This window comes from Scardinius erythrophthalmus, assembly GCF_964197995.2.
Source record: "Scardinius erythrophthalmus genome assembly, chromosome: 11".
In the NCBI taxonomy this organism is placed as follows: Eukaryota; Metazoa; Chordata; class Actinopteri; order Cypriniformes; family Leuciscidae; genus Scardinius; species Scardinius erythrophthalmus.
This window is the reverse complement of record NC_138231.1, coordinates 11,214,638-11,229,393: the sequence shown is the minus strand read 5'-3', so window position 1 is coordinate 11,229,393 and position 14,756 is coordinate 11,214,638. Positions and strand designations below refer to the sequence as shown.

At 40.0% G+C, this 14,756-nt stretch overlaps 1 protein-coding gene across 3 annotated transcripts in view; it reads left to right on the top strand.

Annotated features, from left to right (window-relative positions):
* Positions 1-14,756, top strand: part of ncoa1 (nuclear receptor coactivator 1) — a 70,457-nt gene that overhangs the window by 44,950 nt on the left and 10,751 nt on the right. For 2 of the 3 annotated variants that reach the window (XM_081377859.1, XM_081377860.1), the window contains 10 exons: positions 5,909-6,015; positions 6,196-6,385; positions 7,379-7,558; positions 7,844-7,942; positions 9,705-9,845; positions 11,573-11,720; positions 11,835-12,816; positions 13,937-14,102; positions 14,202-14,378; positions 14,494-14,614. In XM_081377859.1, coding sequence (XP_081233985.1) covers positions 5,909-6,015; positions 6,196-6,385; positions 7,379-7,558; positions 7,844-7,942; positions 9,705-9,845; positions 11,573-11,720; positions 11,835-12,816; positions 13,937-14,102; positions 14,202-14,378; positions 14,494-14,614 — 2,311 coding nt within the window. The remainder of the gene's footprint in view (positions 1-5,908; positions 6,016-6,195; positions 6,386-7,378; positions 7,559-7,843; positions 7,943-9,704; positions 9,846-11,572; positions 11,721-11,834; positions 12,817-13,936; positions 14,103-14,201; positions 14,379-14,493; positions 14,615-14,756) is intronic. The other variant, XM_081377861.1, reaches the window with a different exon arrangement.

Genomic DNA, 14,756 nt, shown 5'->3' with positions numbered 1-14,756 from the left:
ACTTGGTCCATATGTCAAACACACTTGCATGAATTAATATGAAACTCGGTACACATATAGATCTCATCGGGCCGAACAACTTCCGCAGTCTAAGTTATTAGCTCCGCCCAACAGGAAGTCAGCTATTATGGGTTGTTTGGAAAACGCTTGCTGTGGAATGTGAACTACTCCTCCTAGAGAATTCATCCAATCGCCACCAAACTCGGTGTGCATGAAGTCAAGACATTGAGGATGCTAAATTGCGGACGGATTTTTGATATCTCGAACGGTTTGGCCGTGGCGAGGAAACAAATTTATGGCGAGAAAAGAGAAACACGAAGTGTTATAACTTCTGCATACATTAACTGATCTTGATGAAACTTCAGCAGTGTGTTCATGGTAAGAGGCCGGTCAGATGGATGTAACTATTGTGAGTCAAAGTTATAGCGCCACCAACTGGTAGCAGGAAGTGTGTCACTTTCAAAATGCTTTTATCAAAAGTGGGGGGGTTACTTTTACCCACAGTTACAAAAATCAGTACGCATATTGGTCTCATCGAGCCGGACAACTTTCTAATTTACAGTCATTAGCTCCGAGCAACAGGAAGTCAGATATTTTGGTTTGAATGTGGATTTTTTGGATATGTCAGACTCTGAGTTTTTAGTTACTCCTCCTAAGTGGTTTATTTTATTCACACCAAACTTTTTCAACATGATAAAAAATACATTCAAGATTATATATATATATATATATATAAATATAGCTGCGAGCAGCGATGAAGGGCCAAAGCCGGCGGCACCGCCACCCCGGTGCCTTTAGGTAACTAAAGGCATCGGGGTTGCGGTGCCACCGGCTTGGGCCCGTAATCGCTGCTCGCAGCTATATTTTATGGTTGACCTTAAAGCAGTATAGTATTAATTTTATTGTCTATTTTGCTTCAATAAGTGATTTGGATTGTTGTTGTTGTCGTTGTTGTTATTTCCCAATGAGAGGCACCTTGAAAACTTTAAAGTAAATTGAAATGGAACAAAGCATGTCAGCTAGCTCCAAATCACCCCGTTATCTCACACTTAATTCAGAACATGCACCCGGTCATTCTTCATTTCGACAGCGGTAAACATGTCATCTCATGATTTGCTGGCCTTAAAAAAGGATTTTGTTGGCATGGCAAACTAAGGAGCCCCTGGAATAGTGAATATCATTTATGCAAAGAGGTCACAAGAGGATGTTTATCCGAAGATCTAAAAATTAATCAATGTCAGAAGGTTGTGGGGTCTGCATATTAGGTGGCTAGCACAAACATTTTAAGCTGTCTCTGGTTTCTTTGCAGGACTGTAATGTATACACCATAATCCTTTAAAATGGCACTTGACAGATAGTTGCTGGAACCGCTCTGCTATATCTGGCGCATATGCGCTGTAGGAGGAAATGCATTATTATTATTATCATTTGAAGCAGTGGGAAATGGGTTAAATTGTGTTGCATAGGTGAGCTTAGGAAGATGTTTTGCTTGCGAGCAAGAAGTGTAATCAGTTTCTTTAATCAGCACCTTTAGGAGGGCAGGGTAATACGGCACTTTTTCACATTAGCATAATTTCAAACAGTTTTGTGCTCAGATGATGTGCACAGATGATTACAGCATGCCACGTTTCATGTATTTCAGGTCGATTTATCAATGATAAGCAATTGTAAACCTGTTGTTACAGACTCTTAAAGGCAGGGTAGGTGATTTGTTCCAGAAATATTTTTTGTTAAGCCAGTTGAAACTCATCACACGTCATCAGCGCATTTATGCTATGCACTGCACAGTTAAACGGACCTCAGTTACCGAGCACCGCAACCGAAACAGCAGCCACCTTTTACTGTTCCTCCTGAACCAAAACAATGCGCTTATGCTGCGTTCATGCCATAACTACCGTAATTTGTAAGACATGGAAACCCGTGACGTTATACTCAGAGTGGCTCGTTACTCGAATTTATGCATTTCAATGGCAACACTATCAACGGCGGAATTATCTGCAGCAGTCAGGTGATACAGGTCAGTGCTCTTTAAGTTGTTTATGTTTATTATTATAGTAATGTTGTGTGCTTTGAGACATGAGGTAGTTTAACGCCATCTCTCGTGACGCTTTAGTTTTCTCCTTTCTGTAAGCCTTCATGTGTTTTGGAGGAAGTGTGGCTTTGGAGACGCTCTGAAGGGAGGGGATCTTATGCTTTCAAAGCTAGCTAGCCTCTCCAAAAATGACCTGCCTTACCTTTAAATGTCTCCCTTATTTCAATATTCATGATATTGGTTAATTTTATATCACCCACAAAATTATATATTTGGTGAATATTCTATATAATGCATGGCCGTAACATCTGGTATTCAGTATTAATTGCTCTTTGAACCGATACTTGGGCTTTAGCATAAAATATTATTTAAAAGCTGATGAGGTTCACTTTAACAACCTAGGTTTTTTGTTCTTGTCATCCTTCAATAGGGTCAGCTCACTCATGAGCTTGCTTTAGTTCTACAGTTTGTCACCCAGAGTGCTGGCCCTCTCTGTTTTCATTCAGAGCTCTCGGCCTGAGGGAGAGGGGGGGCCGCAGGGGCGTGCGAGAGAACAGCCAATGGCGATGCTGCCCTGTCCCCTGACCTTGTGCAAGAGAGGGCCTCTCGTAGACCTCAGCTTCCCCTCTCTTCCTGCGAGAAAGAGAAACAGGAACTTGCCGCCCCTCCTATCCCTGGCTTAGGGTGTTGTTAATGTTGTCAGACAAGAACACACTTTCACCTCTTAAGCTTAACCTTTCAGATGGGTTCAATCATCAACCTTTAAAAACATGTTTACCTGGAATGTCACCTGAAGGTCTCTTGGTACACTTTTAGGGCTGGAAGGTATGACATACGATACCTCGCAATGGTAGAAGTGTGTCTGTTTATACCGTGGTAAATATATTTTTGTGACTGGACTACTTTACCTAAACTTTAAGTGGAAGGGATGATGAAAGCTGCTGCAGGGTGTGTATTGGAGGCCGTTTTTCCATTGATTTTCAAAAAAATAAGTATATCATGATTTAGTCTGTCACCATGACATAAAAATACTCGTACCAAGATTTTAATCAACCACCCACCTTTTATTCTGATCATCAAGGATCTACGCATTCAGCTTAAATTCAAAACTACATCAGTAAATTCTTCTGATCTGTCATGGAAATATTTGCGACTTCAAATTTTTTGAGACTACTTCAGATCGATCCTGTCTGTGTGTGTGTATGAAAAAGTTTGCACACTATTGAAGTGTTTTCCAGATGATATGAATGAGGACGCTAGGATCAAATGTCACTTTTAGTTGGATGAAGGGTACATCAAAGACATTTTTCACATTTCAGCCATGCTCTCATACAGCACAGCACACTTCATTAACATTCCAGCCCCTCAACAAATGCACTTGAAAAAAAAAAATCGAAATCCGATTCAATTTGAAACCTGAGAAATTAAGTCAGAGCACAATTCGCATGGCAAAGGTCATGAAAACCAGCAGCCATTAGCTTTGTTTGCTCTCTGTTTAGTTGAATGCCTGGGTGAAATTACTTGAAGTATTATTCAGCTCATTTTAAGGACTATGCATGATGAAATTGGTTCACTTTGCCATTCTTATTTAAATTGACAGGATGTATTTAGAAGGAGAAGAATCTTTACACAACTCACTTTTATCTGTGTCAATTCAGGAAGTCACGATCCGATTCTAGAATGATTCTCGATCCTTCACAATTGTGATTTTTGTTTAATTTCATTAACTCCATTTAAATATATTTCATGATGCAGAACCTTGATTGGTTGTAAGATGGTGCAAAATAAAACTTAAGCCTTTTTTGTGCTTGGCTGTTAAATGCATCTCAACTCTAAAAAATGTTTTGTTGTAATTGATCCAGAATCGTTTGAGAAGGAATTGCGGTATTCGACTAGATTATAAGTGGCGTCATGATCTTAAGGTGTTGTAGGTGGTTGTCGATTATTGATATGTAGTTGCTAAGGTGTTTTCAGTGTTTTTTAGCATGTTGCTATGTGGCATGTGCCTGCTAGGGTGTTCTAGGTGGTCGGTCGCTCATTGGTCCAGGCCAAAAGAGCACTACTCTTAAGTTTCTTTCTTCTTCAGGTTTTTAGATATGGCTCGGATCCGTCCCTCAATGTAAATGTGCGATCACATTTACTGCCGTTCTCAGTATTTTCACAGACAGAGTAGTTTCAATAGGAATCCATGCCAATTTTGCGACAGGATTTGCCATTTAAACCAACAGGAAACTGCTTGGTTCGAAAGAGACTTCAATGTCTTCAATCTTTAAACTATTGGCAATCAACAAATGATCATTTCACTGAAATTTTACTAATGTAACTGTAGGATTTTTTTCAGTTGTGTTTTATTGTCCACCATATGAGAAGTCTGATTGCTCAGAAAATCAGTAGCACACCTCTTCTTAAAAACCCGAAAGATTTGTGCATCGTTCATTTTAAGGCCAATTCACACCATGTCGACAATCACCAGATTATAGTACATCACTTCTCATTCGCAATGTATTGGCCAAACTTTTGTCTAACAACCCAAAACGCCTGTTCCTATCCCACCATACTGACTTCATTTTAAACTCTTGCGTTGCAGAGTTCAGATCGAAACAAACCAGATTGATGTCGTCGCTGAGTTGAGCGCTCTGCTGAAGTTCCTCGGCGAGAGCTACATTGCTATTATGTGTGTAAATAAGGCGCTCAAGCTCTCATCTAAATTTAGCCTTTCCTTCAAGAAATCTTCACTTAGAATGCAGCCCAAAACAAACAGTCTCGTCCTCTCTTCTCTCCAGCTGCTGGACCGAGTCGAGTTCTCAAACGGTCCTTCAGACGCTTTGATCTCGAGAGGAGAAAGAAGGTTAAGTAGTTTGGCAGTAGAATAATTATTGACACTTTCTATCAGCTCTTTGAGTCTAACTGGGATGGGAGTGACCGAATTGTGACTCTTTGGTCTCAAGCGTTTCTCAAGAGTGCTCTCTGCACTTACTGCTGCTGGCTCCCCTCCAAAAGTATCACTTTGCTCGCATTAGTCTAAGAGAAGCTTCCGCTGCTTGGCTTTCATCCACCCAGTCCAGGAGAGGAAGGAGGACAATAGTGAGATGATGCACGTTTCTTTGTGTGTGAATAAAAGGCGCTAACACACAAAATAAGCCTCTGACAGATAGGGATGCATAAGATTTGTTTGGAGGGTGTGGATTGATTATGTACACCGCAACCAATGTACACTGGAACCAAAGTTCGATGCCACAAAACTGTGTGAATGTGCATTTCACCGTACCAACAGAAAGTGCATATAAATCCAAACTACCATTCAAAAGTTTAGGGTCGGTGAGATTTTTTTTTTTATTATTATTTTTTTTTTTTAAGTCTATAATGCTGCATTTATTTGATCAAAAATACAGTAATAAAGAAATATTTTTTTGTGAATTCTTTTTTACAAATTTAAAACAACTTTTCTATTTGAACTAATTTTTATGACATTTATTCATGTTCATGACATCAAAGCGAAAATGTCAGCAGTCAGTGTCACATGATCATTCAGAAATCATTCTAATATGCTTATTTGGTGCTCAAGAAACATTTTTACTATCAATGTTGAAAACAGTTGTGCTGCTTAATATTTTTGTGGAAACTGTGATGCATATTTTTTTAAGGATTCAACAATTGTGCCTTTTTTTTTTTGGGAGACCATGATGAATTTTTGGTTGTAAAATTATAAATGTCTTTACTGCAACTTTTGATTAATTTACTGCATCCTAACTGAATAAAAGTGTTTGCGTATTTCTTTCAAAAACAAAAAACTCTTGAATGGTATGAATGTATATTCATGCTCTCAAATGTTGGTTTCACTTACCAGGGATTTGAAATTTCTTTGTGTGCCCACAGAGAAAGCAGCTCTGATGTCTCCAGATGATGAGGTGCAAAAGAGTGACATATCGTCCAGCAGTCAGGGCATGGTGGAGAAGGAAGCCCTTGGGCCACTCCTTTTGGAGGTATGTTGAACTTTTCCGACTGTCAATCTGTAGAAAAGAGTGATGTCTTGAGTATTGCCATAGACCTGTATTTGTTGTCATATAAGCCTGGCCCATTTCCTACGGTTGGGAATATGGCACTTTAGTGCAACATACATCTTATTTGTGTCCTCTATCTCTATTCTCTGTCCGCTCCACCAGGCCCTGGATGGCTTCTTTTTCGTTGCGAACCGCGAGGGACGCATTGTGTTTGTGTCTGAAAATGTCACCAGTTATCTGGGTTATAGTCAGGAAGAGCTGATGACCTCCAGCGTCTATAGCATCCTTCATGTGGGAGATCACAACGAGTTTGTGCGCAACCTGCTACCCAAAAGCCTTGGTGAGTCTCTCGGTGAGGATGGAAACAGTAAGAGCAGAATGATAGATAGACCCCAATATACTCACGGCGAAGTTCTTTTTTGTTCTTCGCATAGGTTTAAAAAGAAGCTTACAACGGCTGATTTTGCTACTGCCCAAACGTTATCATGTGACAGAAAGCTTGAGCTCCAGACTCTCTTGAACATGCACAGGACCATTTGCCTGAGGCTATGAATTGATTTGTTCATGATGTATACAAAAATAAAAGTAGGATTTCAGTAAAATAAAGATTGAGACTTTAGTTTTTCAAAGAAAGAGTTTGTTTGTTTTATATATATATCATATATTGTAGGTAACTGGTATCAATCTCAGACATTGTTAAATAGTTTGCCAGGTCTTTTTGGGTTAATGGAAAACCTGCTTAAAGAGGTTGTTCGGCATTATTAAGCAAGTCACAGTTCTCACGTAATACGGGGATGAAGAAAGATCTTTCTGAAGATGAAACACATGAAATGGTGCAAATGTTTTGTAAAAGGCCTAAAAACAACTAATATTTTGCGAAAACTGAATAGAGATTGAACTATCAAAAGATTTGTGAGTGATTTAGGCACAGAAGAACTCGGTCAAATAAAGTTTGTCAAACAAATTAACTGTATAAAAAGGGCAGCTATAAAACGCCACTGTTGAGCAGCAGACAGGTATTTGAAGCCGCTGGTGTTTCTGGAGTCCCAAGAACCTATCCATGCTGGCTGGCAGTTACTAACTTTTGGATATGGAAGATGTTGGGGGTACATTTGGATTTAACTGTATGTACAAGCTGTTTTTTGCCGGTTGTTGAAAAAAATCAAATAAAACAGTTTGTGGGGAAAAAACAAAAGGCAGTTAGAGCTCTGTGTTAATCATTCACTGTAAATACTATCACAAACGTTTGAGGTCAACCTCGTTCACTTCAGAACTCCGTTACACTCCACTGGTGGTCTTTATCTCGCACTTTACTTACCCTGCACATCTGTGTGTGTGTTTTCAGTAAACGGTGTGCCATGGCCTCAAGAGCAAGGCCGGAGGAACTGCCACACGTTTAACTGCAGGTTGCTGAAAAGGCCTCCAGATGAGGTGGACACAGAGAACCAGGAGGCCCGACAACAGTATGAGCTCATGCAGTGCTTCACGGTCTCTCAGCCCAGAGCGGTGCAGGAGGAGGGCGAGGGTGAGACCACACACACACTCATAAAGTCATACCCATATAAATATTTAGCTTAGTGCAGGGAGTCTGATGAAGCTGTCATTGACATGCCAGTGTTCAAATCTGAAATCAGTTTTTTTTTTATTATGGGGTGAAAAAGTCTGAGTCCACTAATAAAAATGCTTCTATTTAGCATTTTTCTAATTTAATCATGTTTAATTATGTTATGTGCTTATGTGTTTAAAAATGTGTTGCATATAGCTGAGGGCGGACACTTTGTTCAGACCATGATGTCTCTGTTGTCCACAGACCTGCAGAGCTGTTTGATATGTATAGCATGTCGAATGCCCCGTCCACCTCAGATCCCTGTCAGTACAGAGTCCTTCATCACCAAGCAGGACCCTACAGGTAGTGTTTCATTATACACACACACACACGTACTACACTTTACATAAAATATTGTCACAAGCTAAACCAAAGACTAAGTAGTTGAAAAAGCTGTTGTCGAAATAAAATTAATGAATAAAAATAAATACTGTAGTTAGCGAGAGATGCTAGTAAGTTTTCTGATTACAAATATGGGCACAAATATTCACACAGGAGGACAAAATCCTCATTGTTTTTGTATGCAAACATATTAGATGGATTCTTTTGGCCAGCTCATGCTTTTGCTGTATGTCTCACTGGCTGTGTACGAAATCGCCCTTATACCCTTAAATAGGGCACTATTTGAAGGGACAGCTGTTTGTAGTGGTGTCCAGTACCATCTAGTGCACTCATTTAATCGCACAATGCACCACAATAACGAGTATATAACCGTTGTACGCTCAACGGCTAGACTAGAGAATACCCATAATGCACTGTGACACCATCTAACCGGAAGACGGCGCCCGCAGCTCAATCATCCATCAATCCATTTTCCAAACTTTTAATTGATTATTAAATTGTTTAAATAAGGTTTATACATGCTAGTTTCCATTACAGAGCTCAATACAAATCTTTTTATTACAACTGGAGCTGTGTTTAAAAAGTTTCAAATGATTATTAAACGGCAAGAACAAACTATATGCAAAAGCCACTACCCTTCAGGCACAATTAGTGTCTGAATTCACTCCTTTTCATTCACTCCTTCAAGTGGACTATATTAGTGAAGGAAATTAGGGAATAGTGAATGAGGGTACAGGGGGCAATTTCGACACAGCCACTGACATCTTGTTTTTTAAATAATGATTTTGATTAAAAACACTTTTATAGGGGTCATATGATGCTATTTAAAAGTTCATTATTTTGATTTTTGGGATTAATAAAACATGCTTTAATGTTCAAAAAGCTAATTTTTCACATACTGTACGTTGTTGTAGCTCCTCTATATTGTCTGTCTGAAACATGCTAATTTATAAAAAGCTCCTCCTTCCGAAAAGCTCACAGTGCTCTGATTGGCCAGCTGATGTAATATCTTGACTTCAATCGAGGCGTTTTAGGCAGGTCTGGTTTGTTCTATCCTCTGTTAGATAGATAGAATAAATGGATCAAATCGTATACATGCACAAACAGATACATTACACACTACAGGAAAAGGAAAACATTAAAAAGCACCATAAGACCCCTTTAAAACGCATCTCCAGACTTCACCTTCGTCACCTTCGTCAAGGACGTCACCTTCGCTCTATTTATTTATTTAGTTTTTTTCAAACATGGTGACAAAAAAATGTGACCGGTACATTGAGCTTGTACATTGTTGCCTGTGATTGTCATTCCTGTGTAAATACAGATGTGGCTTTGTTCCTCAAAAGTCTTGCTTAGTTTAGTGCAGGAGAAGAAAAAGAAACATGCTGGAGAAGAATAACAAACATGCAGACTGAAACTGAAAATATGTGCTTTTTCTATTCTTGCACAAGGAAGCGCAAAACTGTTTGTTGTTAAAACTGCAATGTGAAAAGCTTCCTCTTGAACTTCTAGTCCTGTTGACAAAATCTAATGATCTTTCTCTCTCTGTGTGTGTGTGTGTGTGTGTGTGTGTGTGTGTGTGTGTGTGTGTGTGTGTGTGTGTGTGTGTGTGTGTGTGTGTGTTGTGTGTTTGTGTGTTTGTGTGTTGTGTGTGTGTGTGTGTGTGTGTGTGTGTGTGTGTGTGTGTGTGTGTGTGTGTGTGTGTGCGCGCGCGCGCGTGCAGGGAAAATCATCTCTATTGAGACGAGCGCTCTGAGGGCCACAGGCCGACCAGGTTGGGAGGATCTGGTCAGGAAGTGCATCTATGCTTTCTTCCAGCCTCAGGGCAACGAGCCCTCCCATGCCAAGAAGCTGCTTCATGAGGGTGAGCACGTTCACCTCCGTTCTAGCCATTTTGAGTAGTACTTGACATTTTAAAGCACCGATGATTAGACCTTACATACATTTTTATGATGTATTTGACAATTTACACAAGCATTTTTACTCATAGCTTAACCTTTGATCTCTTTTACTTTTTACAGTATGGCTGCTACTAACAATTATTTTGATAATTGATCAATCTGTGGATTATTTTTTCATTTAGTTGAGTTGCTAGTTTTTATTTGCCAGAAAAAACTGTTTTATTTTCTCTATTTTATTGAAAATTCAATATTTTTATTGAAACGTGTTACTTTGATTGATGCCTAATGCTTTCCTCCAATCAAAGTGCAAAAAGAAGTTTATAAAAAGAAAAAAAGATGTATGAATATAGGGTATACATAACTATGGAAGCTTGTTTCCGCCACAAAAAAAAAAAAAAAGATAATTGCAACTTTTTATCTCACAATTGCGAGTTTACATCTCGCAATTCTGACTTTATTTCTCAGAATTGCGAGATATAAAGTCAGAATTGCGTGAAATAAAGTCAGAATTCTGAGATATAAAGTCAGAATTGCGTGATATAAAGTCAGAATTCTGAGATATAAAGTCAGAATTGCGAGATATAAAGTCGCAATTGCGTCTTATAAAGTCAGAATTCTGACTTTTTTTCTCGCAATTGCGACTTTATATCACGCAATTCTGACTTTATATCTCAGAATTCTGACTTTATATCACGCAATTCTGACTTTATATCACGCAATTCTGACTTTATAACACATAATTGCGAGTTTATATCTCGCAATTCTGACATATTTTCTCAGAATTGTGAGATATAAAGTCCAATTCTAAGGGGGGGGAAAAAAGACGGACTTTTTTTTTTTTTTTACCTCAGAATAGTTTATATCTCATAATTCTGACTTTATAACACGCAATTGCGACTTTATATCATGCAATTCTGACTTTATATCTCCCAATTGCGTGATATAAAGTCAGAATTCTGAGATATAAAGTCAGAATTCTGAGATATAAAGTCAGAATTGCGTGATATAAAGTCGCAATTGCGAGAAAAAGTCAGAATTCTGACTTTATAACACGCAATTCTGACTTTATATCTCAGAATTCTGACTTTATAACACGCAATTGCGACTTTATATCATGCAATTCTGACTTTATATCTCCCAATTGCGTGATATAAAGTCAGAATTCTGAGATATAAAGTCAGAATGCTGAGATATAAAGTCAGAATTGCGTGATATAAAGTCGCAATTGCGAGAAAAAAAGTCAGAATTCTGACTTTATAACACGCAATTCTGACTTTATATCTCAGAATTCTGACTTTATAACACGCAATTGCGACTTTAAAACACGCAATTCTGACTTTATATCTCGCAATTCTGAGAAATAAAGTCAGAATTGCGAGATGTAAACTCGCAATTGTGAGATAAAAAGTCGCAATTATCTTTTAAAATGTTTTATTCAGTGGCGGAAACAAGCTTCCATACATAACTATTCATAAGTTTGGAGTCTGTTTTTTTATGTTTGTGAAAGTCTTTTATCCTCACCAGGGCTGCATTTATTTGATCAAAATAATCAGTAATCAGTAGTATAGTCTAATATAGTGGAATATTAACAATTTACAATAACTCTATTTTAAAAATGTAGATATTATGTTAAAAATGTTAATATTTTTTTAGAAACTGTGACAGATTTAATCTATGTGTGTGTTGACAGTGATGACCCACGGCACGGCCATCAGTCCTCTCTACCATTTCACACTCAGTGACGGGACGTCCCTCAGTGCGCAGACGCGCTGCAAATTCTGCTGCCCCCAAAACCCAGATGTACAGCCCTTCATCATGGGCATTCACACTATAGACAGGTATGCTCTCACAGTAACCAACACAGACAATGTCCCTTTAATTTATATAAACACGACACTCAACGACTATTGGATCTCACTTTTTTTTTTTTTTTTTTCGTATGTGTGTTTTAGGGAACACAACACTGCTAGCTCTCAGGAAAACACTACCCCCAGCCTTCCATCTCCTGCTGCCCCGCCCTCCCATTCACCTGCCCTGCAGCCCTCCAGTGACCTCAGCCTCCATCTCAACAACAGCAACGGCACTTGTGCCACTCCTGGACCCCCCACACCCACTCCACCAGGCTACCTGACGCCCAGCCGTGTTGGGCCCTCCCAGCAGGTCAGCAGCCCCTCTCCACTAGGCAGCCCGCTCACATCCACCTCTACCTCATTCATGTCGCCCCGACCTCCACGGGGCAGCCCGGGCCTGGCCAGCAGCCCACGTGTGCCCGGCCATCCTTTTTCCCCCTCGACGCCCGGCATTCACTCACCCGCTGGCGGACTGACCAGGCAGCAATCTAGCGGCGATGGTGTCGGTTTCTCTCTCCCCTCTCCCCTGCCTCCCAGACAGACTCCAACCCCCAGCAGCTCCCCGGCACGTCAGCCACCGGCCAAACCGCCGGAAGCATCCACAGATGAGCCGAAGACGGTAGGCAACCCCAAACTCAACCAGCTCTTGGACGGCAACCCCGATGCGGGTGCCTCCGAACAAGACTCTCAACCCCGTCCCTCACCCGTGTCCCAATGCCCGAGCTCTCACCGCAGCCTGACCGAGCGCCATAAGATTCTGCACGGCCTGCTCCAAGACAACAGCCCTGCAGATGCAGGCAAGGAGCTTGACATTAAGAAGGAACCCCCAACCAGTCCCAATGCGGCCTTGGTAGCACGGGGGCTCGGGAAGGAGCCCCAGGACCACCAGCTGCTACGTTTCCTGCTGGATACGGATGAAAAGGACCTGGAGGACTTGCCTCCTCCGGCCGCTCTCAGCCTCCAGACGGTCAAGGTGAAGGCAGAGAAGAAAGGGAGCAGAGAGAACGTACCCTGTGCCGCTGCTGCAGCCACCAACGTGTCTGCAATCGCTTGCTCACCTCAATCCAGTGACAAGCCCAGTCCGGTATTTACTTCCTGATTTATTCCATATTTGTGCTTACTGAAAGAATATCTAAGTACATCTATATGTTACTATGCCACAAAGACTAAAGCCTTAACATTATTGGTAAACTTCACAACTCAAGTTATGTTTGCAGTATCGTTTAAAGGTTTTGGGTCGGTAAGATTTTTTTATTTTGTTTGTGAAATAATATCACGTGTCACATGATCCTTCAGAAATCAATATAATATGCTGATTTGGTGCTTAAATAATATTTCTTATTAATCTTGAAAACCATGTGGAAAAACATAAAAAAATTAGGATTCTTTGATGAACAAAGTTTAAAAGAATAGCATTTATTTACTTAAGTAACATTATAAATATCTTTACTGTCACTTTTGATCAATTTAATGGGGCCTTGCTACTTAAAAGTAATCATTTATTTTTTCTGTTTGAAATCTATTTGACTGCAAACTTTTAAGTAGTTGTACGTTTACTCCTGCGCATAGCTTTTAAATATCTGATCACAAATGGGATGTTTGGCTGATAGAAATTTATTTTGCCAAAATAATTTTTTTGTTTCGTGAAAAATGCACATCATCACAATACATAAAACATTTTAATTAAAAAATATTGAAGAAAGCTTGAATAATTTTATTACAATTGATGTGTACTCATAATTATTTCAGAGGCTCAGAGTTTCACAGCAAGGTCAGATTTCACGTTTTTGTTGAATGTTGTTGACAATGTTTAAATATTTGAAATGTTTGAATATTTGGTTTATTTTTGCACATTCATGTCACCAAAATCAACTTCGCAACTTTGTCTTGTTGCTGGATGTGCTCTTATCCCATCATCCCTGGCACAGGAAACGGCTGTTTCTTATGAAAATAATTTGTAGCTTCAAACCTCTGTCACCATGAACTCCCCTTCAGTGTCCTACTGAATATATTAGTGATACATTTTGTAAGCCTTATTCTTGCTGGGCTCCCTCAGTTACTGTGTTCTTAAACTGTCAAACTCGTGTGTTGTTTTGAGGCGGTCACGTTTGGACTTTATCTTTCTTGTGCTCTGGTGTGCCTTTTGATGTCGATGACCTTTGCACTCATTTCCACTCCACCGCTGTGTGTGTTTACATGAGTAGCAGTTTCCCAGTACCGATCTGGACACTTTGAACCAGCTCTTGCCCTCTCCGAGAAGCTCTGTGGGAGGTAAATCTATAGAGGAGCCAGTGCTCGTCCAGCCCAGTGACGACAACCTTTCCATCGGGGTGAATGTGAAGAGAGAGTCACTAGGAACATCAAGCCAAGGTGAGGCCCGCCCCACTGGAGTGATTATAAAATTCCGAATTTTTCATTTATATTAAGTCCTTAATAACTGCTTTTCTCCTCTTCCACTTCTCTCTGTAGCATTCCCTGATGGATCAAACCTCTCGAATCAGTCCTCTTTTGAGTTCTGTGACCCCTCTACACCAAACCAGGGTCAGGTCCAAGATCTTGGGCAGACAGACCCTTTCCAGCCCTCAAAGGAGAGCAGCAGCCCCTTTGCCAGTCCAACCAGCCTCAACTCTTTCAACACTACCACAGGTACAATGTGCCAAAACATAAACTTCTAAAATGGAAAGAATTTGAATAGCAGGCCATGGGAAGAAATAAGACTTTTAACAAAATGTTATCATATATATATATTTTTTTTATTCAGGTCTGGCCAAGCTGGAGCTTCCTGATTCTCAGCAGTTCCAACCCTTGACCCTGGTTGAACCAATGACCTTCGATAGCAGTTTGGACAGCCAGACACAAGCCCCTCTGTCCTCTCCTCAAGAGTGAGTGTTTATGGATGTGATTATTGAATTCAATAGTGATTTGCACACAAATTTCACAAATTTAGTTATTTTATTTTTTACACATGGAAGAAAAATACAAATGTTTCGGCTCTCAGGCCTTCTTCAGTGTGTGAGGTACAAT